This window comes from Lemur catta, chromosome 10, assembly GCF_020740605.2.
Source record: "Lemur catta isolate mLemCat1 chromosome 10, mLemCat1.pri, whole genome shotgun sequence".
In the NCBI taxonomy this organism is placed as follows: Eukaryota; Metazoa; Chordata; class Mammalia; order Primates; family Lemuridae; genus Lemur; species Lemur catta.
The window spans coordinates 81,640,146-81,667,354 of record NC_059137.1 but is presented as its reverse complement, the minus strand read 5'-3'; the positions used below and the strand labels follow the sequence as shown (position 1 = coordinate 81,667,354).

Sequence of the window (27,209 nt, the reverse complement as noted above, 5' to 3'; positions counted from 1 at the left end):
AGGGATTTGCATGTGGACATGTCCTTTCAGGGGACATGATTCACACCACTAAGGCATCTTGAAATTATTCCCAATTGTGAAGGTGGGGACAAGGACACAGTCACTGTGGGGACTTTGGACCCCAATGGTGCTTGAGTGGAACTTCTGCCTCCATCCTGGTCACGGGGTCTTCCATCCCATGCCCAGGGGCATAAGCTGTGCCCAGCCTGTCCATGGTGGCAAAGCCAGGGCTGACAGGCACTTCAAGTCAAACTGCAGAGATGCTTTCCTAGCTTTGGGCAAAGGACACCACGCGGCAAGTGCACATTGTGGAGAAACTCCCCTGCTGATTTGCTTCAGAATACTTAGAATTGGGTTTTCAGGCCGAGTGTGTTCTTAACTTGGAAGGCGAGGGCTTTGGCTACGGAGCCTCTAAGAGCAAAAAGCAGACCTGTGGGTGGGGAGGGGACGCGTGGGGCCTCTTCACAAATCCTGCCGATGCTGTCACTGAGGGACTAGCCAGATCCCCTGCAGCCAGACACTGGCTGGGTTAGAAGAGGCTACTCCCCTCTGCAAAGGGAACGAACATTATGTGTTTTGATCCGAAGTGGGAGGGGTCTCCCATCTTAGGAGCAGTGTGACAATGTAGAGCTCGCGTTCCTGCCGTGTCTCTACGTGACACTCGGGGGATGTGATCCCCTCACCCTCACCTGTCCAAGGGAGGCAGCCAAGACGCCCCAAGGTCAAGTCCAACTGAGACTCTAAGGATCTTCCGAGGAGAATCGCCGTTCATGCCGCTGCTCTCTGGGTCTGTGTGTCTCTCTCTCTCGGAGAAAGAGAAAGGCTTGGACACGTCAGCCGCAGATTGCAAACACGTGTCAGCTGAAAACGCTGCCTTGAACGACCCGACAGCTCAATGCGAAGACACCACACAGACACACAGACAAACGCAGAGGAAAGGGACCTTTCTGTCATTTTGCCTGGTTTCCTCACGGCACCGGAGTGGGCAGTATTGTTTCTCCACAGTGATCTCAGGGATGGGAAAAGACTCCAGACCCAAAGCCGAGTCTCCCTCGATGCTTTCAGAACCAAAGGCCAACTGAGTTACAAGAAGGTTAAAAATCAAAAGGTGCGTGTGGGTCGGGGGACTTTCCTGACAGGGCCGGCCACAGCTGGAGTCGGGGAGACACTGGCTTTGCGTCTGGTCAGTGGACAGAAGCGGATACAATGCTCAAGGTCAAACTGTTTGCTGTTGGAAAAACATGGAACGAAGGGGAGTGTTTGGAGAGAAAGAAGCAGGATTAACACAGACACCTGTTTCCATTTGCCAAGTGGAAATATATGGATAGATACATTTTTAAATATAGAGCTAAAAAAAGAAAAAAGGCCACATTTGCTATTAACACCTGATAGAAAAGTTGCCATGATCTTGGACTCTGGCCCACAAAGAACCAGGGTTAGCTGAGGGAGAAACTGTTTATAGAGAGAGGTTAGTGAGAAACATACTTGCTTGTGACAAATCGTATTTCCTTAAATCCTGTTCATATGATAAATCCTTTTCCTTATGGTAACTAGATCTGAAGAATTATTAGGCTCTGTGAGTTCAATACAGTGCTGTGCTTGCATAGAAACTCAGCAGTGGGTACCAACGTAAACCTTCATTTGCAACTCGGATAGTCACACCCAGGTATGGGAGGCCACGAGTCATGCGCAGGTGCCGTCACTGAGCTATTAGCTGTCCCATTGCTAGGAGGGCCGGTTAGCTCTGCACAGCCAGACCTGGGTGGGACCACACGTAGGAGAAACAATACGTTAGCTGAGACTTCCGGGGCCACGTTGCCTGGGTTCTTACCCCAGCTCTGCCGCCCATCTGCTGGAGACCTTGAGCACAGTAATGAACCTCTCAGTCCTTCCTCCATTTCGTCACCTACAAAATGGATTATTGACAGTGTCTGATCCATACAGCTGTTGTGAAGATTATATGAGTTACCTAATGTTAGCTGAGGGGGTTTTGGTTTGTTTTTTGAGACAGAGTCTGGCTCTGTTGCCTGGGCTAGAGTGCCATGGCATCAGCCTAGCTCACAGCAACCTTGAACTCCTGGGCTCAAGCAATCCTCCTGCCTCAGCCTCCCAATTAGCTGGGACTACAGGCATGCACCACGATGCCTGGTTAGTTTTTTTCTATTTTTAGTACAGGTGGGGGTCACACTCTTGCTCAGGCTGGTCTCAATCTCCTGAACTCAAGTGATCCTCCCGCCTTGGTCTCCCAGAGTGCTAGGATCACAGGCATGAGCCACCGCGCCTGGCCACATATTAGGTGTTATTATCACCGTCATTATCCTTTGGCACAAAGCAATGAAGACCTTTTTTAGTAAAAGGAAAAATATGTTTATTTCTCCTCCATCCACTTAAAATACATCCCGCCCATCACTGACATCATCGACATAACATTCTGCTTAGGTAGCCCCAGGCATTACACGGCACTTGATGATGCAAGTAGCCACGCTGTTTATTTCTGCCGTCCAGGAATGCAGGATGCACAGCCGGAACAGCGAGCGCCACGCGAGATAAAAGGTGCAGCTGAAAGGCAGCGCTGCCGGGAGGGGGCAAGGCCCGCCCCTCACTTGGCAGAGTGCTTCTTGTAGATCTCCAGGAACTCCCGCACGTCATCAGGAGACCCCAGGATGACCGGCGCCCTCTGGTGGATGTCAGTGGGAACGATGTCCAGCACAGCCTCCTTCCCGGTGGTGGCCAATCCCCCCGCCTTCTCCATGACGAAGGCCATGGGGTTACATTCGTACAGGAGTCTCAGCTGCAAAGCAAGACCGACAGCAGCGTCCTCACACCAGACGGTCTTACACAGAGAGGGCGCTTGCTCCACAGCAAAACAGTGCAGGGCCGGTGGGAGGAACTGATACTCTTTCTCCTACTGTGGGTTGTAAAGGGTCCCTCCCACCCCAGGTTGCATCTGAGACGAGAGGGTTACCATCTGGTTAAATTCAACCATTCTTGTCAAGTCAGAGGCAGCAACAGATTACCCGATGCAAATGCGAGACAGACCACCTGGATTCAGCACGGAATGACATTTTGGCAGAACTGATGACTCCCTTCTCTTTACAGCGTGGAAACTGGACTTAATGAGTGACTCTGTGTGTGTTTTGGATGGAGCTTTGCCTATTCTACAAGCATTAGAAAAATCCACGGCAGTGTCTGGCTGCAGACATCTGGAAAGCAGACTGGCTCCTCCAAACAGTGTAATATTGTTTGCAACTCTGTGTGCATTCCTTTTACAACTCTCCTAAGGCTTGAGGGTTGGAATTTAGTATGTTATACATCTTGGCATTTACGTTTAAATATTAACTTTTTATGGTATGCATTTTCATGCAGTCTGCCTACTGAGCGACAGCTTTTTGCAGGTGTTTCCTGACTCTCTTTCCATGTAGGTGTCACGGCCAAATTTGAAAAACTGGAAAAAAGAGGAGGAGCCTCAATAACTATGTTCAGGAACAATTTTTTGAGGCATTAGAGAAAAGTGTTTTAAAGCAGACTAATCACATAGGCTGGGATGCCGGTGGTGGCTGTGGCAGAAGCAATGTATTAAGTCAATTACGACGTCTTCAGCCAACCGGATGCCATATGCAGCAAACAGAGATCTGACTATAACCAAAATATAGGGATTGCTAACTATCTTAAGGGGATTATTGTTCCTGTTTTTCTCTCACATGTAAAACGAAAAAAAGGCAATCTGTCCATGGGGAAAATGAAGCAGATACAATACTTGGGGAGGAAGCATGCCACCACCCTGGTGGAGGGACATTAGGACACCCCTTAGCCGGCCAGAGAAAGCACAGCCCACCGCGGCTTGCTGGGAGCGCCGTGGGCATTGGCCAGTGTGGTCAGTGCCAACAGCTCACCTGAAAGCTCTAGGTTTTCCCAGAGATTCCTTCCTTCCCTAAAAGGCATCATTTTTTCCAAGTGGCAAATGTCAGCTCATTAGTTATTTCTATTTTATGCCTTTTGAAAGCAACCAAAGATGACTCCTATTTGGAATACATATTTGATTTGCTGCCTTGGACATGAGACTGGGCTGTTTCGTTTCATTTTATGAATGGAATTCATGTTGCCCAAGCCCAACCGTGTACCCGCTGGAAGTTCTATGGACTTTTAGTCCCCCTCCTGGCCATTAATCCTCTTTCCCCCACAGCATTGGAAGGACTCTCAAGAGACCATTTTTATGACCTTTAGTCTAGAAAAGAATATGCCACAGACATCCTTAGCAACTTACTATAGGGCATAACAGCTACCATAAGTTTTCTTTCTTCCTAAATCAAGTCGCTCGGGCTGAAAATGCAGTCTACAACTTCTCACTCACCCCCACGGCAGGTGCTTACCTTTCCATTGGGGCTCTTCTTGTTAGCGGGGTACAGAAAGATCCCACCATAGACCAGAGTGCGGTGAACATCGGCCACCATGGAGCCCACGTACCGGGCGCCATAGGGGGCCGAGTTATCCTGCAAGGTTAAGACCAACATCGATCAGTGTTGCAGAAAATAAAGTGAGTTGCTTTTGTGTTCCCTGGGTGTATTTGATTCCATAGTCATACGCTGAGCACCTTCCAGGTATGTGTTTGGGCTGTGCTAAGAAGTGTGATGAGAATCCTGTTCCCAAGAAGAAGAAAATGGAACAATGGAGACAGCCTCTTGCACATCTCATAATAGGTCAAATCACCCACGGAAGCCCCAAGGAGGCTGTGGTTGATTCTGGCTATGGGGTTGGGGCAAGCATCACAAAAATTGTGCTGTTTAGTAGCACCTGAAAGGTTGAGAAGGATTTCTGCTGAGCTAAGGAGCTGCGCAGGGGTAGGGGTGTCTGTTTTACAAGAGAGGACCCCCCACAAGCAAAGTCTTAGCCACGTCCACAGGGAAGTGCTGTTGTGACGGGGCCTGGCGGAGGAGGCTGTAGGACGAGAGTGAGTGTGTGCAGGGTTGGGGTGGGAGCAGACTCTTCAGAAAGTGAGAGAGGATTAAGCTGGAGAGAGAGCCTGGGGCCAGCTCTGATGTCATTTGAACAACATTTGAGCTTCATCCTCAGAAAAACAGCAGGCATCAGTGGCTTTTAAGCAAAGGTATGACAAAATCAGATATTGGCACATACAGGCAGCTCTATGATCAGCCATTCTTCTGTTCATAGTCACTAATTTGTAACCTCTTTAGAGAGATACCAAGACGGACACTCTCATTCCTGGGACGACTGAAAATTCCATGTTGGACAGTAGGCCAGGAGGGACAGACACCACATGGCAGGGGCCTGGGTGGCAGAACCACCTTTTGTGCCATCTGGGACCATGGCCCCCAGAAGGGAAACTGTTTTACTGCCATGCACTCATGCATCCGGCTGACTTTATTATCCCGATTTTCTTCTGTCAGGAGAAAGCGGCGAAGGCCGAGCTAGACACTCTGACTTGACGTCTCAGGGCAAGAATTTCAGTGCCCAGAACCTACATGAGAACTCAATCGTGGGCTCAGTGCAGATCAAAATCCAACCCACTTCCATCCCTGCTTTATTTCACCCCAAAGGGAAATCTTCAATCAACGGATTTCCCCGTAACTCAAGAGTCCCAAATGAGGTCCAAGGCCCTTCATCCCAGGGTCCCTTTTCCCTTCAGGGGACACCTGCCTCCCTCCAGAGCTGCCCCTGGTGCCAGATGCCCGGACACTGCACCTGCCCCAGCCCAGACCCCTCACTTACTGGGGGGAACTTTTTCCTCTGGACGTACTCAGTGACGGCAGGGTCAAAGTCCTTGGCGTAGCCTTCGTTAAGGCTGTAGATGTTACCCTTCTTTTTGATCTTCACATCCTTGTCCACCAGAATGAACTCTCCGATGGCCTTTAGAGACACAGAAGGACAGGTAAGGAGATGACAAGCAAATGCCTGGCGAGGCACAAATCAGCAGACATCAGTGAGTCCCAAAACTGCGTCCTGGGCTCAGATGGAACTTTGCTCTGGTTCCGCCATTATTTCCACTGAAGTCACCTCATTTGGAGACTAACTGGTGCTGTTCCCCTTCCCTTGTTTATCAGCTAAGCACCCACGCTGCCGAGGGGTGAAAGTCCGGCTCGGCGAGAGTTAGAGGGACAAAGGTGGCCGTGTTGACTTACACGCCTGCCGCACACACACCCCAGGCCTCCCAGAGAGCAGCCCGTCTCCCCCAGAGGGGCCCAGCTCACTGTGTGTAGGCTGTTCTCAGTCTGCCAGCCAAAACCCCTGTATGCATAGAGTGTCTCAGTAGTGCCACGTGAGGACATTGCTAAAATTTTAAAATTTATAAAACCAATTCATTTCCCCGCGGTAGCCTGGACCAAGCACATAATGAATGTGCCAACATGTGGCAGACTATTCTTTGGAGTCTGTTTCAGTGGTGGGTTTCATTGTGCCAAGCGTTTGATGAGATGACGTCCCTCAATTTACCTGCTCTGTTGAAACTGTCATCTAACTGAATAAATAAATAACACAAATTATGGTTATGTGCAAGAAATTATCCACCAATCAAAATTGTTCATGAACATTTTTCAGGGCACTGTGGGCTCCTGTCTGTAAGGTAATTTTTCTCAATATGGTAGACTAAGAAATTATCTTCATTTTCTTCCTTATTTTTATTTCCCTTAGTTCATCAAAGCCTTATCATGACTGCAAGGGCTAACTGAAGGTTTGTGTGCATGTACGCAACACCAAATACATTTGGGCTATTTTTGAGGAAATGATGTCATTCAGGGCTTCAGCTGGGACACCTGTCACCTGTTCCCCTCAGAAAAACAATCTCTTGGTGAATCAGGTGGGCGGAAAGGCCAGAAATGGACAGAGTGGGTGGCAAACAGACCATCTAGAGCCCCTATCTGGTCTGTAAACGTGTTTACTTGGCTAGTACAGTGTTTTACACATCTAGAAACATCGCATCTTTTAAAATCCAGCGTTTCTTCAACCACTGGAAGCCTTGGCAAGCTGGGCCCCTCTTCCCAATAGGAACTGCTGCACTCAGCTCACCCCAGCGCCCACCGCCCAGCCTGCCTGCCCCAGCACGCTGCACTCATTCATGTGGCCTGCGCTCGGCCGGCCCTGGGGTCATTGAGTAACGGCTGCACTAAGGAATTCGTCTAGGAACACAGACTCCCTCTTCTGCTCTGGACAGATAGTTCTCACATGATGTGTGCAATGTCTCTCCGTCCCCCTTCCCCGTCCCACCCCTCACCATCATCTCTGTCCCTCCATGGGCATCAATTTCCACCTCTACGTACCCCTGCCACCGCCCCCGCACCACACAATACATACAGTCACTTACGGCCACCAGCCAAGCACCCAGCCCCCTGCGAGGCCTCTCACCGGGTCCAGCATGAAGCAGTTGACACCACACTCCATGGCAAGCACCAGCATGGTGGCACTGCCATAGAGGGCATAGCCGGCCGCCACCATATTCCTGCCTGGCTGCAGAGCGTCCTTCTCGGAGGGCTCATCAGTTGATTTCTAGAGCAAAAAAGAAAACAAAATACATTTTTGTTTTGTTTTCTGGTTCTTTTTTCTGGTTCGACCATTACAGGAGGCATCATCAAGGTACTCGGCTAATGAAATAGGGCATCTTCCCAGAGGAGCCTTCCTCCGCACATCAGCAATATCCTGATTCTATTACCACGGCAGCCCCCCCACCAGACCCCAATTTCCTGCATCTGGGTCCTTCTTTCCAATCAGCGACCTCCTCCAATTTGTCTAATTTGATATTCCCTCATCTCCGCACTCTGGCTTCCAAAAAGGAGCCTGCCTTCTTGCCAGCTCCCGCCAGTTTAACCTTATTATGGGCACCAATGTCTTTCACCTGCGCACTGAATCCTTGTTTAAACAGATTAACGCTGGGCTGCAGGGCAGCGAGGCTGGTGAGGAAATCAATTTCCTGAGCTCTTGCCAATCGCAACGCAAACCCCACTGAGCAGTGTGCTGCGTATCACTCACACAGCAAGGACATTCTCAGAAATACAGGAACTCAGAACATCTCCCCAGAGTCACTATGGGGTAGTGAAGATGCCCTCCAAGTTTTTGACCCTGACCCATGGTAAGAAACACATTTTACGTCACAAACCAGTTCCAATCCACATGCACACGTGCACACACACCAAAAATTAACACAGTAGTCCCTACACTTAGGACATGATGTACTCTAATCTGTTTTGTTTTGTTCTGTTTTTCATTAACAACACACACCCCCGGGTTGTGTGATCCACAGTTTGTCTAATCCTAGGGAAGGGAGCACCTTCAGGAGATGGCTCCTAATCAGTGATCTCTTACTGACAACTCTCTTCTTTATTAACATGTGATTGGCTCTTTGGTCCCCAGTACAGCCCCAAACAAACCTTTTAGCTTAAATACTCTCTGCTTGAATTGAACAGAAACAACAATGGGCAATTTCTCCCTATTTCACTTACTTCTTCCCCATCACAGACTCCAGCAGCTGAGAGTAAGCAGGCGCATCTATTCATATATCATGAAGCTGGAGCAGGAAGTCATCCCAGAAAAATTATGCCAGGTAATTTCTTCCTGTGACTTTCAACAGGGTGGCCACAGACTGCACTAGAGTCAGCTGGGACACTTACCAGAAATGCACGTTCTGGGGCTGCAGCCCAGACTTACTAAGTCACCCTGCGCCACTCGTGGCTCTTGCACTACAGTTTAAGAGCTACTCATGTAAAAGAATCACAAAAACCGTTTCTCTCCTTCCCCACTCCTCACCCCTTCTCCTCTGGGTTTTCACCTGGGTGGTTGACTGGTTACCCGGTTGGGCTGGGTTGACTCATTTGATTTAGTTTGGTTTATATTCATCAGACAGTGCAGTGCAACTAAACACAGGACCAAAGTTTTGAGTTGTTCTCCCTAATCCCAAATTTTGCCAACGCACAATCTTGAAAAAAGGAAATGAATGGCCTTTGTCAATAGGGACCACCTGTCCGACGGTCATTTTTTAACAATCACCAGCTTCCTTTGAAGCCAGCGATACAGTGGGAGGACTTGGGCCTCTAACTGTCCTCTCCCCCCACTACAGGCTCCAAATAACCAGTTCCCCACCAAGAAAAGTCCCCCAGAGATTCACAACCATCCATGCCTGCCTGTGCCGAAGGTGTAAAAGTAAACAGCCTTTCCCTGAAATGCAGTCGCCAAACGCTCTCACACTTACACTTCCTTGCCTGGAATAAGACAGTAACACTTGTCTACAACCCACATACTCAAAGCAAAGAGAAAATATTTCCAGTGAGTCCTGGATTTGGAGGAATTCCTTTCTAGCCTGGCCGCCTTTCTAATGCATGAGTTCCCTCCTCCAAACCCTAAGCAAGGATGCCTTTCCTCCAGGGCAATGCATTGCTTTCTTTTGCAGATGCCCAGGGATCAATGGGCATAAAGCACCTGGCAAAATCAGAAAGTCTCTGGACCTTACCTTTCTGTCCCACCTGCTACAGGTTTCTGTTTGATTTCACACCACCCCATATGGAATACAGGGGAAGACACCATGGGTTCTGGAGACTTGAGGTCTTGGAAGGAAAAGTAGGCATGGGGGCCATGAGGGGACACTCGTGTCACCAATGGTGCTCTGTCACAGAGGCAACCAAATCCTCCTTTTGAAACTCTGCTTTTAATTGTGGGAACTGGATGTTTTTAAAGGACATTGGAAATTACAGCATGTCCCGTAGAGGGTGACCAGGCTAGAGAGAGGTCTAAAAGTCATCTCCTATGAAAGATGTTTACCTTAAAGAAAGAAGCGGGGACAGGAAAGCTGTTTCCAAACATGTAGAAGAATCTTATTTTCTGATGCTCTAAAAGGCCAAATGAGCACTAATGAGCAGATTTTGACTCCATATTTGGACAAACCATGATGGTTGCCCAGCATCTCAGGGGATCCTGGGGACATCCTGCCAGGTCCCTTTCAAGCCTGTTTCCAGGCATCATGTGACCACGGCCCAATCACTGTTGCAGGTCGCAGTTACGGATGCTCCGCCCCTGAGCACGTGCACCAGTGAACCGAGTTCCAGCTCAGAACCTTCTCTGTGGAAAGCAGGAATGGTCTCCTTGGAAGCATCAAACATGTCGAAGTTTATGCCCCATAAGCCCTCAAATGGTTTCAAACAGTCAATAAGACCTCTGAAAACTGAAACGACTTAGAGGGCTGCGTCACACTCATCATGTCTTTCCACCTTTTACGAGAGTCACTGCAGGTTTATTGAGAAGGGTGTGGAGACCAACTGCTGACCACTGTGTCTGGCATTCCCAGTTCAAGCTGCTGTTGCAAGCTGGGTTTTTGTTGGTTTGTTTTTAGTTGATAGCCAGTGTCTCCCAATTTTCTAGAGTTTTTCTTTTCTTTTTTCCTTCAAAGAGTTTTATGTGGGGGCTAAGGTAGAGAATGCGATTGGCAAACGTCAGTGCTACTTTATTTTGGTTCAGTCATTAGCCAGAGTTCTTCCTCCACAGGGAAGAATTTTGCTACAAACCTTTCTTGCTATACTACAGATTTGAGACTGTGTGAGAAAAATCATATCCTTCCATGTCTATAAGAGGAATGGTATGTTTCTTGACATGACTTGGAAAATAGATGAATTGTTGCCTTTGCCTTTCTGGCATGAGAATTAGAACCTTGTGTTACTCAAGTTGATTTTGATGTGGATCTGCCTCTCACCCAAGATGAAAGTAAAATACATTCCAATGACCAAAGACAACTGTGCCACAGTGGCTCTACTGTTTGTAAGTTTGAATGGCAATTGTGCACAATACTAGACAATAAATCCCTTTTAGAGATCAAGTGCAAATTTGGGGTTCACTTCTTAAGTTAATGCCTTTGTAATCTAGAATGGAGTTTTGCTGAACTAACTGCTTCATTTGTTAAGATGAAGAAACAGAGGTTTGGCTATAATTCTGGGAGGTTTCATTTCTAAAATAAACAAAAGCTGATGCTAAGAGGACATATTTTAGATTTTATAATGTTTTATGATGGGTCCACAGATATTCATTCTATTTGTCACCTGTCTGTACAATTGAGCCTGCTCTCTCTCTCTCTCTTTTTCTCTCTCTGTCACACACACACACACACACACACACACACACACACACACACACACACTCAAAGAAAGAGAAGCTCTGGAGATAGCCCAGGTCACACAGTTAGAAGGCCCAGGGCAGGGTCCGGGTTCACGTCCTGCGCCAGACTCAGAGCAGGGCTGAGCACACTTTTTCTACAAATGGACAGATAGTAAATATTTTATGTTTCATGGGTCATACAGACTCTGTAATAACTACTCAACCTTCACAGTGTAGCATAAAATCAGCCAAGGGCAATATGTAAACAAATGAATGTGACCATAGGCCAATAAAACTTCGGTCGTGAACAGTCAAAATTAAATTTTATATAAATTTCATGAAGCATTAAATATTATTATTTAGATTTTTTCCAACTATTTAAAATGCAAAATGGTTAGTTTGTCCACAAGCCATATAAGGTAGGCAACAAGCTAGACTTGCTCTGAGTTTGTAGTTTGCAGACCCTTTATTCAGAGGTTTAAAGGACAATATTGACATAAATAATCTGAATAGTTGTCATACTCTTCACAACTCTCAATTCATGTATTGTCATCACTATACTTACACTGTACTGTCTCCTTTTTTAAAATCTCCTTTTTTAAAATTTTCTATCATAAAGACATAGTTTAAAAAGTGAAACATACTCTCTTCACACCCCTGTTTTACTATTATATTCTCTTTTAACAACCTAATGGATCTTCATTCTGCAATTAAAGCTGAAAAACTCAGAACTTGAAGGCCAGGCACAGTGGCTCATGCTTATAAACCCAGCACTTTGGGAGACTGAACCAAGAGGATCACTTGAGGCTAGGAATTCGAGAACAGCCTGGGCAACAAAGCAAGACACTGTTTCTACAAAAAATTTTAAAATTAGCTGGGTGTGGTGGTGCATGCCTATAGTCCTTGCTACTTGGCAGGCTGTGGTGGGAGGATCTCTTGAGCCCAAGAATTCAAAGTCATATGAGCTATGATCATGCCACTGCACTCCAGTCTGGGCCACAGAGCAATACCCGTCTCTAAGAAAAAATAAAATAAAAATAAAAACTACAAATCTATTCAAGCCCCACAGAGTTTCATCATATACATTCTGGCTGCTCTACATAGTGAAATAGGACTGAAAAGTTAAGTTCAATCTTAACTTTTGATCCAAAACCAGATGCTTGATATATCACATTTTACCTTTCTATAGATGCCAAAAATGGTTCCAATGGACACAAGGCAATCAATGTTGGAAGATCCATCAAGGGGATCAAAACAGACCACATATTTACCCTGATCAAAGAAAAAAGAAATACAACTTTAAAATATTGTATTAATAACAAGATAGAGAATATATACTATGGGCACTTTGTATACATTGTAACAAGATACAGAATATACACCAAGGGAGTAAAAATGAGATTCTAGAGGAAAGTTCAAGAAATGTGGGTCTTATTTATACTGTCACATAAGATATGAAGTGGGATATAGAATGAATGAATATATATGTTTATATACATACCAAAAGGTCATTAAACAGAGAAAACATCACTTAGAATAGAAGGCATAGGTGAATGTGATGGAATGCAGATAAATAAGTCATAATTTCCTACATTGTTGATAAGTCAAATCATAATTTTGGACTGAGTTTCCTGGCAGCCAAAGGAAGAAGAGAAACAAGATCAGTCACTCATTTCCCTTTATATAGGGAAAAAAATAATAATTCCTTAAGTGAAGACTTTCCTAGAATTAAGATCTACAAGAAATTTCTTATGTTTTATAGATGGCACTTGAGGTTGGAATGCATAGTTTTCAACAATATCCCTGGTGTAATTCCCAAAGGAAGTAACCCTTTATTGCAGTGGGCCTACCAAAGACTCACTTTTGGAGTGGGATTTCAGTGATATGCTGGCTCTCAAGAGCTAACTGTGCACATCTCTTCCCAGCTCTGCTTTCACTGGTGTCATGTTGGCAGCTTAAAATCAACTATGGGAAGTGTATGCACCATTGACAGTGGTGAGTGCTATGTGTCAGAGGTTTTTCGTTGGTTTGTTTTGAGACCCAGTTGACCAGCGCACCACTGGGAATTTTCCACCTCCAAATTAGCTGCTTTAACATGTGGTTTTTAACTGTTCTGCACCATATTAAGATGATTCCCTGGCCCCTTGCTCTCAACAAATCACTCTTGCTGATACAGGAGAAAGTATAAACTGGAAAATGTGAACATGCCTATCAGAAGGCATACTGTAGTCAGAGAAGTTTGCGGTGTCTGATAGAGATTATTAAACAATGAACTCAAGTCATATGCCTGAAACTGCCAAAGACCTTGACAGGCCCAGTAGAGAAATGTGTGAATTTGAATCTGGCATGCAGTAGTATCTTAGGAATGATGTAAAGCAAGTTAATCAGACGTGGCTCCCATCCTCTTAATAAGGTCAAGACCAGCAGCCTCTTTAATTGACCTTCTGATTGTTTTTTCTAATTCTGCTCCTTCATGTCCCCAGTTCATGTCATACAGGGAAAGATAGCAAGCCCAGGTATCTGCACTTCTAATCTCAAAGGTTTTTTTAAAGTACAATTGTTATTTTATAAAGGCTGGATATATTCTTTCATTCAACAATCTTTCTCAACCATCATTTGTTGTTGACCCCCTACAATGTGGCAGGTATTGTGCTAGATGCTGGGAAACCAAGAAGAATACGATTCATTCTCTGCCCTCAAGAAGCCATCAAACCAGTAGGGACCCAGTGGATTCCAATGGGAGAACTGGTGACAGACACTTCAAGCAGTTGTGGTTGGCAGCAGGGTCAGGTCTGTGGCCGGGGCATCTGGTGCACGGAGATGTAGCAAAAGAGGTAGCCGACAGAAGCCAGACTCCGAGGAGCCTTGAACATGGCAATAAAAAGTTAGAAATGGAGATGGGTCCGTGAGAGTCCAGGGGAGAGATGGCAATGGCAGGAGCTCTGGTGGCAGTGTGCGCAGTGGCAAGGGGGAATCTGGGAGTGCGGCAGAATCTGTGAAAAGATGACAGGAGGGACCCAGGAGGGTTCCCAGAAACCCAGCTTGGCCAAGCAAGTGGAGTCATTTATGAAGCTGGGAAGAAAAGCAGTTACATTAAACTCAGCAGTGGAAGTACAGACCCACCCTTTTCTCAGGTTCTACTATTATGGCGTGTTTATCTTCTTCTGACACAAGAACACAGGTGGCAAAGGATGACTTTAACATGTTCATGACCAGGTCGTTGGAGAGGACATCCAGCTTCTTAACTTGGTCACCTGTCACGTTGGTAGAGCCAGCAATGCCATAGCTAGAGGGAAGAAAAGCCACAAAAAATAAGCCATGACCACCAGAATGTGCAGATGCACCTATAATCCACTAAGGTCAGTGTCTAGTGGGACTTAGAAGAAAGGAAACAAGACAATTGGTTTGGGAGAAACAAGACAGGGGAGGAGGACATACTGTCGTCCACCTTTTGGCCCTGTGCCTGCCATGGTACCCTGCACACCTTTGTGGTCACATCAGTGTTTCTCAACCTTTTTTTCCTTATGATCCCCCTAAAGAGCCTTTATAACATTTTTTCCTTACCTCACTCCCCCATAAATTTCGGTTTTAATAGTACAGGTATGTATCTGCTCATCACTGTATGTATATTGGTGCTTTATACATAAAAAAAGTTTGGGCTGTTTTTATTTTTGCCCACCAAGAGCCAAAGTTTGCCCCCAGACTCATGGGTTAAATAAATGAATCAGTTGAGAGACGCAGCAAGCCAGGAAGCCGGGGTCGGAGTGAGCCTGAGCTGTGAGCTATGCCAGGGATGTTATGGTTCTATAACTAAAAAGACCTAAAGGGAAAGGAACATCAACTGGTTCCCCCCTCATTCTATAGAGGAGGAGACTCAGATTCCAGCCCCCTGAGGGCTTCTCCAAACTGCAGAGACAAGGGGAGGTGAGATGCTCCCTGTGACTTCCGGGCAGGGCTGTCTTGGTGACTCCCAAGTGCCACTGGCAGGAGTTTTAGGGGACAGAAGCAGCAGGGAGCCTGGAATTTTTGCTTTATTTTTAAGCCATGTGCAAGTCAGTAATTGTAGAATTCCCAGAATCCAAGTGTCTTGTACAAAATACAGCCTAGCTTGTTGGTACGAGGGAAGAGGCAGGGTGTCATAGCCTGAGGTTGAGTGTGAAAACAGAAAGGAGGGGAGATATTTCACAGCAAGGGTGGGCAGAACAAGACAAGGGACTGGATGTGGGAGGGGAATGAGATGAAGCATTAGACGCTACCAAGCAGCTGAAAGTGAGTGATAAGGGGACAATTGCACCTTGGCCAAAATTGCTAGGAGCACTTGCCCGGGAACTGATTGTCACTGCTGCAGTGATTGTCACTGCTTCAACTCCTGAAATTGCAGTTTCTCAAAATGTAATTTGCTGTGTCTGGCTGGGCAAAACTGTGCCACCTGCAGAACAGAAACCATCCCCACCCAAATGCCTGGCCTGGCCTGGCCGTCTCGGGAGGTAGTTCCAGCTGTCTCATCAGGCCCGTGTATCAGGGTCTGCCACTTTCTGCACCTTTCCAGCCTGGGGAACCCGTCTCTTCCCACCAGCCCTCCTGCTGGCTGCTTCTCTTTTCACCATGTGGCTCCTATTTCATGAGGGAAAGACAAAGAGATCTGTGGGACTTGCAGCTGGAGCCGTGTCTCCGAGCTTTTGGTTCTCTTTCCACATAATCTCTTTCTGACCTCAATCCTGAGCCCAGCACTGGTGGAGGAAGAAGGCAGACAAGTTCTGGGCAGACCAGAGGGACTCGGCAGGGCCACCAACCAAATACATGTCCTCACCGGCCCCAGCAGGAGCGATTTTCTCTCCTGGCAACTTGAGATTTCTACCACTAAAGTCACTACTGGGCTGGGCACGGTGGCTCACGCCTGCAATCCTAGCACTCTGGGGGGGCCAAGGCAGGAGGATCACTCGAGGTCAGGAGTTCGAGACCAGCCTGAGCAAGAGCGAGACCCCCGTCTCTACTAAAAATAGAGAGAAATGATCTAGACAGCTAAAAATATATATAGAAAAAAATCAGCCGGGCATAGTGGCACATACCTGTAGTCCCAGCTACTCGGGAGGCTGAGGCAGAAGGATTGCTTAAGCCCAGGAGTTTGAGGTTGCTGTGAGCTAGGCTGACACCATGGCACTCTAGCCCAGGCAACAGAGCAAGACTCTGTCTCCAAACAATAAAAAAATAAAATAAATAAATAAAAGTCACTACTGATTCATCGTGCTGATGGGCAAGGACATGGGCTTTAAGACAGAGACCTGCGTCAGACCTCAGCTCTGCAGGACCCCTGCCCTCTCTCAGCCTCCCTCCTTTTTGCACGTGCCCAGAGTAGGAAACGATGTCTGCCTCATGGGGCTGCTAGAGGATTACATGATAAGGTACTCAAAGGGCCTAGCACAGCCCTTGGCACTGCATAGGTGTGGCCCGACGGGGACTGCTCTGGGAGGCCTGGGAAGCTGGGGCAGGCGCGGGAAGCATAGGCCTATGCCACACCGTGGCCCAAGTCCCACCTGCTCAGGTACCTCCCTCAGGGACATTCAGGCCATGGTCCCTTTCACTCAAAAGCTCCCTGGAGGGCTGAGTGTTCATTTAGTCCATACATATTCACTGGGGACCTACTGTGCGTGAGGAACTGTTCTAGGGGCTGGGGTTACAGTGCCGAACAAGACAGATGAGATCCCTGCCCTCCTGGAGCCTATATCCTAAGGAAGTGAGACAAACAAGAAACAAATAAGTGTTTTGGCATGTGTGAGGTCACGTCAGACAGCGACAGGTGCTCACTGTCATAAAATAAAAAGAAGGTCATGAAAGGAGATGACAGGGTGGGTGCTTCATTGAGGTGGTCCAGGAAGGTCTCACTGCGAAGGGGGCGTTCGAGCTGGACGGGGTGTTGGATGTGTTTCGTGAGAAAGGGAGGATACGACAAAGTCTTAAAGGAGCCCAAATAAGCCAGCTAGTAGTGATGCAAACGAGGCTGTGGGGATATGGGGAACCATGAGACAGTCCCATCCACAAAAGCCCTCCCTGGGCCAGCTGTGTCTCACAATCAACAGAGAGAGAAACAAGCCAGGAAGAAATGGGCGGGCCCAAGCAAGTGCTGAAGCTCTGGCCTTAGCTCACTCCCCGCCCCAAGCACGGGAGTCAGTAGCAGTCTGGTGCCCTAATGCAGGCAGGGAAGTCAGTTTGGACTGAGGCAGTGACTTGATCTGCTGAGGAAATTTTTCCTAAATGGGAGTTATCACAGAGGGGAAAGGCAGCACCCTCCACCTTTGCTTTTGGGGGCCCCAAAGGAGAAATGTCAGAGCATGAGGGGTGTAAGGAGGAAATGGTTTGAGGCCTTCCCTGAGAAGCAGCAGGCAGAAAGCAAGCGAACAGGGGACCTGCCAGGGACTAAGTGCCACTGGCTGCTAATGCAGGCTGCAGAATTTAAATGTCCTGCACATGAAAGAAGCGAGGCCAGGCTGCCCCGCAAGCATGGGACTGCAGAGCCCCAAACCAGGGCACAATGTCACACAAATTGCAGCTACTTCCAGGCAAGTGTGAACTAACAGCTGGCTTTCAAAACATTGCCATCTCTAGGACACGCTTTTAAAAAATTGCACTATTCCTTAAGACCCAGGATATTTGGTTTCCGTATACCTAAGTCGAAGCTAATTTTTGAGAATAGAAAAGAGAACAATGATGATGGAACCATAAGGATATAGTAAATTTATACTGTATTTATATATATTTTAAAATGTCATTCTATTTTTGTATCTTAAGTTTATAGAGCAAATACAGAGTTACATATAATCTATTGTGTAATTTTAATAAAAGGGTTTTGTTTTTTTTTTTAAATAGAAAAAGCAGAGCTGATGAATGTGGATCCTGTCCTTGCTCCTGGTATACCATGGTCAGTTAATAGGCTGTTGAATTGGGGGCAGCTTCTGGAAATAAAACCACAGCAGCTGGAAGGAACTAATCAACCTCTCAAGTCTTGACCTAGAGGCCGGGCGCGGTGGCTCAGGCCTGTAATCCTAGCACACTGGGGGGCCGACGCGGGAGGATCACTCGAGGTCAGGAGTTCGAGACCAGCCTGAGCAAGAGCGAGACTCCGTCTCTACTAAAAATACAAAGAAATTAGCTGGACAACCGAAAATATATAGAAAAAATTGGCCAGGCATGGTGGCGCATGCCTGTGGTCCCAGCTACTCGGGAGGCTGAGGCAGTAAGATTGCTTAAGCTCAGGAGTTTGAGGTTGCAGTGAGCTAGGCTGACGCCACGGCACTCTAGCCTGATCAACAGAGTGAGACTCTGTCTCAAAAAAAAGTGTCTTGACCTAGAAAATGAAAACATGTTACCTGATTTGGGTGCTTAGGATGGGTAACCAAAGAGGCAAGGATGGTTAATGACTTGAGGATCAGAGCCTGAGGCTGCAGACACCAGGGTCCAGGAAAGCCCTCATGATGCCAGGAGTGAGACATCATCATTGGTGACACTGCATAACACCCCTCGGCATTTGGGGGGTCTATTGTCCCAACGGCCACCCACAGAAGACCAGGAGAGTCCACAGGCATGAAGGCATGGCTCTCTTCTAGGCATGACCTACTCTTTTCTAGGAGCCACTGGGAGGGAGGGTGTACATGTGGCTGCCATCCTGGAAATGCTACCTGAAACCCGATATTAGAGGACCTGGCTCAACCTAATTTGAACAAGAGTGACAAGAGTGGAAGGCCTCTGGGCTCCGGCAGCTCACCCACTGGGCCAGCCTGAGGATGATCGACTCCCACACACCACCCTCCACTTGGGAACATTCATGATTAGACCCTAATAGGTGGCTTGATTTTTTTTCTAGTGAAGTCTGAAGCTAAAGCTCAGGGCACTAGGTAAAGGCTGAGTGAATTATCTGAGAGGACTGAAACTCTTACACATAAATAGCACATCTAAATGTGCCTCTGAGGAAGAAAGATTCACCAGTTCTTGAGCCTGGAAAAAAGAATGATATTTTGTTCACCGTGTATCCTTAGCACCTGGAACAATGCCCACACATAGTAAGTGCTCAATGAATACTTTTTGAATGGATGAGTGGAATTAGAAAGTAATAAAGAGATTAAAGGATCCCCAAGATTGTAAACTCCATTAGACCCAATGGTATTGGTAACACCTCCCTTCGTAATCTCTAAGACCCCTCAGCCCCTCAAAACCACTCCAGATTAGCATACCCTCTTGATAAAAGTGTGCTTGCTGTGCAAATTTAGTGTCAAGGCAAGTACAATGGCCCTTCCCTCCAGCCAGTTGATCAGGAAACTATAGGGTGCAGTGGTCAAGGCCACAGGCTCGGACTCTAGACCACCGGGGCTCAAATCTCAGCTCTGCGAGTCACTTAGCATCTCTGGCCTCTGGTTCTTCATCCACAATATGGGAATTAGTCTATCTGCTTCACAGTATGTACAGGGGGGAATAAATGAGTTGATATAGATAAAGGGGTCAGAATAGTGCCTGGTGCTTGCAAGTACACAAAAATCATCACTTTTCCATTCCCACCCCTAACTCCCTTGGCATTAACACAACCATGCTGAGAAGCAAGGCGGGATCCTGGCAAGAACTCAGTACCAGAACAGGTTCAAATTCTGCCTTTCCTTCTTTCTGATTAGGTGATCTCCATCAAGTCATACCAATTCCCTGATTGGCTGTTTCTGGCCAGGTTTGAAGGACGATGGATAATGCATGTGAGGCACCTGGTTCCTAGCAGTACCCACCCTCACCAGCTGGTAACCGTCAATGTTCCTGATAGAGCCCCATAGGCAGCCACTGAGTATATGCTGGTTCACGGGGAAGTGGGTAGGTGGAGGGAAGACATCGCTAAACCAGTTTTGTAGGCAAGTTCTGGGAAGGCAGCCAATATGGAACTGTTATCATAGGTAACTGGCGAAGAACAATTTTTTTTAAAAAGTGCTCCCAAGTTTACATTTGATAAAATCTCACTGGGCATATTATTTCATTTGACATGTGTATGACATTCATTTAAATTTTATTCAGATTAGCCCCATGGCCCAAGTAGAGTGGGAGGAGCACAGTGTCAGGGTTTAATCGCCTGTGACCTTTCCCTTTTAAACCCCAGAGACACAAAAGAGCTCTTTCTGGACTTTGGGGAGCAAAACTCAGTTTGAGAAGCTGTCCATAATATCTCTTCTTTTATTTTTACTGTAAACCCCACTGAAAGTTTTAAAAAGCTATAAAGTCATGTTAATTCATATGACAGGGAACTCCTTAAAAAGTATATGTTAATTTAGCCAGTATTTTGAGATACTTGGAAATTTGGGTTAAATATTAGCATTGCTTTCTAAGTTTGCATAAAGTTTCTAAAATGTAATGAGCCATTTCATGGCCACGATCTGTGATACTCTACATGCAGATTCATGATGCTTGGGGAAAGCCACCTCTAACTGCGTTCCTAAAGCACAATACTAGACACAAGGACTAGAGCCAGGGCACGCCACATTTAGAACCCTCAATGACTTCCTGGATTTGCTAACTGACTTAGGATTTGCTAACTGATGCCAACACTGTAGACAGCACACAAAAGAGCCAACCTCAGTTTCAGAACCCCCAACTAAACAAAAAGAGAGGCAGATTACTAATTAACACTTATCACTAAAGTCAAAGGCAGGGCGAGGCAGGTGAATCGTTTGAGCTCAGGAGTTTGAGACCAGCCTGAGTAAGAGCAAGACCCCATCTCTACTAAAAATAGAAAGAAATTAGCTGGACAACTAAAAATATATAGAAAAAATTAGCCGGGCATGATGGCACGTGCCTGTAGTCCCAGCTACTCAGGAGGCTGAGGCAGTAGGATTGCTTGAGCCCAGGAGTGTGAGGTTGCTGTGAGCTAGGCTGACGCCACAGCACTCTAGCTCGGGCAACAGAGTGAGACTCTGTCTCAAAAAAATAAATAAATAAATTCAAAGGTGACACTGGCTTATTACTGATTCTGTGGTAATCAACAATTCACCCAGCTGGGAACATCCAAGGGTTAGTTCAGAAATGCTATGAAGAGACACCAACCAGAACAAATTTCAAAAGTCACAAACTCCAACCTTTGCTTGTGTTCACGTGGACCGAAAATGGACAAATAGGATGGTATATGGCCAGCTGTGCTTCCTCTATGGAGAGGAAGTTACAATTCACTCTTTGGTCATATGGAGAAGATAATTCAAGAAACATAAAATAAACTTGAGAAAGCTTCCAAAAGTTTAATGTCATAAATTCTGCAAATTTCAAGATAAGCCTAAACATATATTAGCTGACCCATCATTCCAAAATTAAAACTGAAATTTTTAATTTTCTTCCATCAAACAACTGAGAGGACTCCATATATAAGAGTAACTTTTCTGAACACAACAGAACATGATGGGAGGGTGTTTCCTCTAACCACTTTGATGCTGCAACACTGTTCTAATATGGAACATTCTAGCCTGGGATAGATCCCTGCTGGTGCACATGTGGGCTACTGTGTAGGAATAAACAGAAAAATAGAGAGATAATAGTTTACAAAAAAAAAAAAGTCTATGGGAAACCAATGAAAGGATCGGTACTCAATTAGTGAGGACTCAGTCCATTCTCATACAACTCTCTGAGGTTGAAAAAACAGCATTCCCCATCTTACAAGCAGGGAAACTGAGGCTCAGAGACATTGCATCAACTGCACAAATCCTCACAGAAATTAAATGACAGAGTTAGGAATTTAAGCCCAGCTCCACGTCTCTACATAATGTGCCTTGAGCCCTGCACATTCCTGTCCTGCTGAATGCCGTCCGGATTTTCTTCTCCCCTTTTTCTCTGTCTCAAGGAGAATAACCCAAAATCCAGTGGCCAAATCTTCAGTCAGAGCTTCATGTTTGAATGTCAGACTGGCACATCCAACTGCAGGCTGGACAACATCTCCAACTGGCTAGCCCTCTAACACTTCAAGTTCAAAGTCTCCAAAACATTGGAATCATCTTCTCACCCTTCCCCAGCCTTTAAAAACTAGTTCCTCTATGAGAATTCTGGTTTTGTTTTTGTGGGGTTTTTGTTTGTTTGTTTGTTTTAAGACAGGATCTCACTGTTGCCTGGGCTAGAGTACAGTAACGTCGTCATAGCTCACGGCAACCTCAAACTCCTGGGCTCAAGCGATCCTCCTGCCTTGCTTCCCGAGTAGCTGTGACTATAGGCATGCGCCACCATGTATTTTTTGGAGAGATGGGGTCTCCCTATGTTGCTCAGGCTGGTCTCAAACTCTGTTGCTTTGTTTTCTGAAGGCACAGCCCTGCTCTCAAGTGCTAGGACCAGTGCTCTGAGAACCCCCGTCCCTGCACATCTCCTCCAATCCACACTCAGACTTCCCCCCAGTTCTCCCCTCCTCCCCTCCAATGCTGCAGCTCTGCGGACTGCTTCCCTCACTCCTCCCCTCTTCCACTGGCTTCCCATATCCTATCTTTCCCTCTCCCAACTCGAGACTTCCAGCCACATCTTCCCCAGATTTGTCTCCAATCATGTGTCTGCCTACTCAAAAACCTTTCAAAAACCTTTGCTCTCCCCTTTTGCTAACTCCCCAAAAGTATAAAGTGTTCACCCTTGCCATTGATACTTCCCCAAGGCACCCACAATTTCACATCCACAATTGCCCCACCACATGGACTCCATACTTTGGTCAAACTCAGGACGTGTCCTCATGTGACCACCCAGCCTGGTCTGCTTGCCAGCTCTCAGGCCTTACAACTGACCACCCTCTGCTGCCCAATGCAAGTGCCCCATCTTGATGCTCCACAATCCTTTGCACCTGAATCATATTTTTGGCACCTCGATGAAAGCATCTTTCAGAACCTCTATTGCCTATTATAACTAATTCTACATTTGTCTTGTTTTTTCCTACAGAGTAAGCTCTGTGTCATTCTCATATCTCAGTCTCTTCTAGCACTTCGAGCATGGTGGGTGTTCAATAACATTTTGTTACGTTGAATGAAATCAGTGAATTCTTCAGACAGTGATTTGGAGATGTATACAAAGGAAAGTCAACGCCACAAAACAAAAAAGCTTAAGCTACAGGAAGACCACTTTCTCCTAAAGAAATGAAAGCAAAGATGTGGGGCAATGCTTGACATTGACATTTGAACTATTAATTCATCAGCTCCACTTACAGGCTGCTAACTGCTATCCTGAAGCACAGGAGACTTCAAGAGCATGCTTGGCAAAAGGCAATGGCTCCCTGGGAAATACTTGCTAACTCACATCAAAAATGGAACTAATGAATGAAATTTAGAGTTTGGTGAACTTTAATTGATTTCTTAAAAAATGAAGGAAGTGGTATGCAGTATGGCAAAAGAACAAAAACAAAACACACTGAGCTGGAGTTCGGGAGACCTGGGCCACAGGCCAAGTCACCTCATCTTCCCTGGCCTCAGGGTTCTCATCTGTACAAGGAGGGGACTGGACAAGGTGACTGCTGAGTCTCTTTTAGTTTAAAACTCTATGGCTCTATGAACATGTTATTAGGAGCAATGAAAGTGGCTACAGTAGCAACTTTAGGTGGAGAGAGCGAGAGCGAGAGTGAGAATGCACCAGGCTCTATGCTTAAACTCCTGATGTTTCCATGATGAGACATCAGGGGTGAGCTCTGTAAACTGATTCTGGTGAGGTCACCGTCCTTTTGGTACATGCCCTTCTAGGGCAAGTCTTCAGCACTGACAGCACAAGCTCTTTGCTGGCATGCTGCCTTTTCATCCAGGATATCAAAGCCTGTAATGAATGTAATTTGGGGGCCTGGCTTGAGATCTTGTCTTACTGCTGCCTGCCTGATTACATGTCATACTGAGAACAGCCAAACTCTGATTTTCCCCTAACAGTACTTATGTGTCCAGTATCTGGTCCTCCTGGTCAGCTACTCATACAACCAGGCATCAACACCCGTTCCAAGGGTACAACACTGTTTGCAATAGCCAAAGACCAATGAAAACCTAAATGCCCCCAACTTGAGGAAGAGTTCACTAGCTCATGATGAATCTGTGCAGTGGAACACTACACAACAGTTAAAAAGGAGGAGGTAGATACATTATATAATAGTCCTGATGTTTAAAGAGGTTTATTATATAGTGTTAAATGATAAAGTAAACTACAGAGAGATATGTTAAGTGTGATCCCATGTTGTTTACTATTTACATATAGGGATATTTAAATATCTATTCATGTATAAATTTACGTGAGTAAAAAGAAGTATCTGGGAAAACAGCCAGTAAATTTTTTTTTTTGAGACAGAGTCTCGCTCTTTTGCCTGGACTAGAGTGCCGTGGCATCAGCCTCACTCACAGCAACCTCAAACTCCTGGGCTCAAGCGATCCTCCTGCCTCAGCCTCCCAAGGGGCTGGGACTACAGGCATGCGCCACCATGCCCGGCTAATGTTTTCTATATATTTTTAGCTGTCCAGATCATTTCTTTCTATTTTTAGTAGAGACAGGGTCTCATTCTTGCTCAGGCTGGTCTCGAACTCCTGACCTCGAGCGATCCACCTGCCTCGGCCTCCCAGAGTGCTAGGATTACAGGCGTGAGCCACCGCACCCAGCCCCAGTAAATTATTAATAGTGGCTACCCCATGGAATAGATATAGGTTTCACTTTTTCCTTTGTGTTCTTTTGAATGGTTTAAATTGTGTCAACGTGTGCTACTTACTAAGTAGTTTAGTTATTTTTAAAAACCCTGGTGTTCACAACCATCTAGTCTAAAAATATACATATATATGTAGCCATAATTAGCACACTTTGTCCAGATCCCACTATTGAAACTTCACCATCTGAGGTTCCAGTGTCTGAGGTTACTTAAAAGGTGGGACATCTCAAAACAGATCTTACATTTCTGAGTCTCTCTCAGGTTGTGAAAGGTACTGACATATTTTTAAAACAGTATCAGAAATGACAAGCACTTTAAAAATAAAACAAATTTTAAAAAGCCCCCCTTGGGCTGGGCACAGCAGCTCACGCCTGTAATCCTCACACTCTGGGAGGCCAAGGCGGGAGGATCCCGCCTGTAATCCCAACACTCTGGGAGACCAAGGCGGGAGGATAGCTTGAGGTCAGGATTTTCAGACCAGCTGAGCAAGAGCGAGATCCCATCTCTACTAAAAATAGAAACTAGCCAGACAACTAAAAATATATAGAAAAAATTAGCCGGGCATGGTGGCGCATGCCTGTAGTCCCAGCTACTCGGGAGGCTGAGGCAGGAGGATCGCTTGAGCCCAGGAGTTCGAGGTTGCTGTGATCTAGGCTGACACCACAACACTGTAGCCCGGGCAACAGAGTGAGACTCTGTTGCAAAAAAAAAAAAAAAGCTCCCTGGTCCTCAAAGGTAGTTATTAAGATGTGAGGGCATTTATAGTTGCTGTAAAGTATGATTTTTACCTGGGCATGTTTCCTATCACAAAGAATCCTTAGAAATGTGTTATTAAGAGGGAACAAAGGTGATATTAATGGAGTCATCATCTTATTCAGCATACCTATTCCTATCTCTCTCCCAGCAAGGCCTGACATCTGAAAATAAATGTGATCATACACTCCTTTATAAGAATTAGCTCCACCGACTCAGAGCCAAACAGCTTACTAGAAAAGGAATCCAGGTTTTCGGGTGGAGGGGAGTTTTTAAAAATGCAGAAATGCATTCCAAAGTGGCAGAATTATATTTTTTCAGATCAGCTATGAGCATAATGTGTCATTTTGTAGCGTTCATAAATGTGGGGATGTTAGGAAGGAGTATGGACAATCTGAAGACCCAGGTATTCTTCAGTTAAAAGCGAGGACCCTTTAAATATAAAATACTTGTGCACACCAGAACAAACCAAAGGGTATTGTGTGACTTACAAAAAGCCTCACAAGAAAGTGCCCCTTGAATCCCCACATCCCCTGACTCCTTGCTACTCACACTGTGATCTGCAGACCAGCAATATCAGATAAGCACCGCCCACCGAAGGAGAACTTCTTAGACATGCAGAATCTCAGGCCAAACCCCCAACCGCATCTTAACAAGATCCCCAAATGATTCCTGTGCACATTGAAGTTCGAGATGCACCCTCTAGCTCTTTCAAAATTGTTTTATTTAAAAACAGCTTGTGAGCTATTCACTAATTGGGCAAGGGCTGCACACAGCATTTTGCAAAAGAGCAGAAGTTTTAAAACTCTCAGGGAAAGTTTTCTCTTTTAATGGGGCAGCCCACTGGACCACTTTGCACACAAGCATTGCTGCTCCTAAGAGCTCTGGGAATGCAGGCTTTCAGCTTGCTTGGGGGTCCACTCACTCCTAACAGGTCTTGTTTAGGGTCAAGGAGATACTGGATTAGACACCTAATTTGGGACTCCATAGGGAGTGAAGAAGGACAGACAAAAAGAAAGGGAAAGGAAGACACCCCAAGCTAGCACTTTCCTATCTGAAGCTAAGATGGGTATGGTGGGCAGGCCAGGTGCCCGCCCTTGGCTGGTCAGTTTCACCAGGAGAAGGCTGAGAGGTGCCAATGCCGGCTGCTAGGGCCAGAGGAGAGGAATGAAGGATGGAGCAGATGTGCACCTGGGAGACTGGCCCTCAGGTGGGCACCTCCAAGGTCAAAGGAGGGGGACTGAGGGCTTTGGTGCAGCTAGGCAAGCTTCTGGAGAGAGGGGCTACCAGATGGTAGGGAGAAAGAGAGACTCTCGGATGTCAGAAGGACAGACAGAAGCTGACAGCAGGAGGACCAGACAGCCAAACGCTTGACTGTCAGGCAGATTCCCCAGGAGGACAAACTGGACGCGGCCCACGGCCCGAGACCTGACTCACAGGTGCGCGATGCCTGCCTTGCGCACCGCCGAGGAGATGGCTTTGACCGCCGTGCAGAGCGAGTTGAGCAGCTGGGTCATCTCGCCGGTGCCGCGGGCCTTCCTGCCCTCCTCCATGACGAAGCGGGTCAGGGTGCTGACATCCGTGTCGAAGGGCGCCTGCTCCGCCATGCTCGGGCCGGGCTGCTGCGCGCTGGGCGACAGGTGCGGGCGGCAGGTGCGGGCGGCAGATGTGCGCGGCGGGACCTGGCAGGAGGACGAACGGACCCACTGCTGCTGAGTGGCCTCATTGCGGG

General features: G+C 46.6%; 1 protein-coding gene across 1 annotated transcript; it reads right to left on the bottom strand.

Moving 5' to 3' along the window:
- Positions 1 to 2,343: 2,343 nt before the first annotated feature.
- On the bottom strand, positions 2,344 to 27,209 carry FBP1 (fructose-bisphosphatase 1). Its single transcript, XM_045562203.1, has 7 exons — positions 26,915 to 27,209; positions 14,206 to 14,368; positions 12,262 to 12,354; positions 7,357 to 7,497; positions 5,728 to 5,865; positions 4,371 to 4,490; positions 2,344 to 2,791 (listed from the first exon to the last, which is right to left on the bottom strand). Exons 1-7 carry the CDS (start codon positions 27,082 to 27,084, stop codon positions 2,600 to 2,602), a joined length of 1,017 nt encoding a protein of 338 aa, XP_045418159.1. The 5' UTR covers positions 27,085 to 27,209; the 3' UTR covers positions 2,344 to 2,599.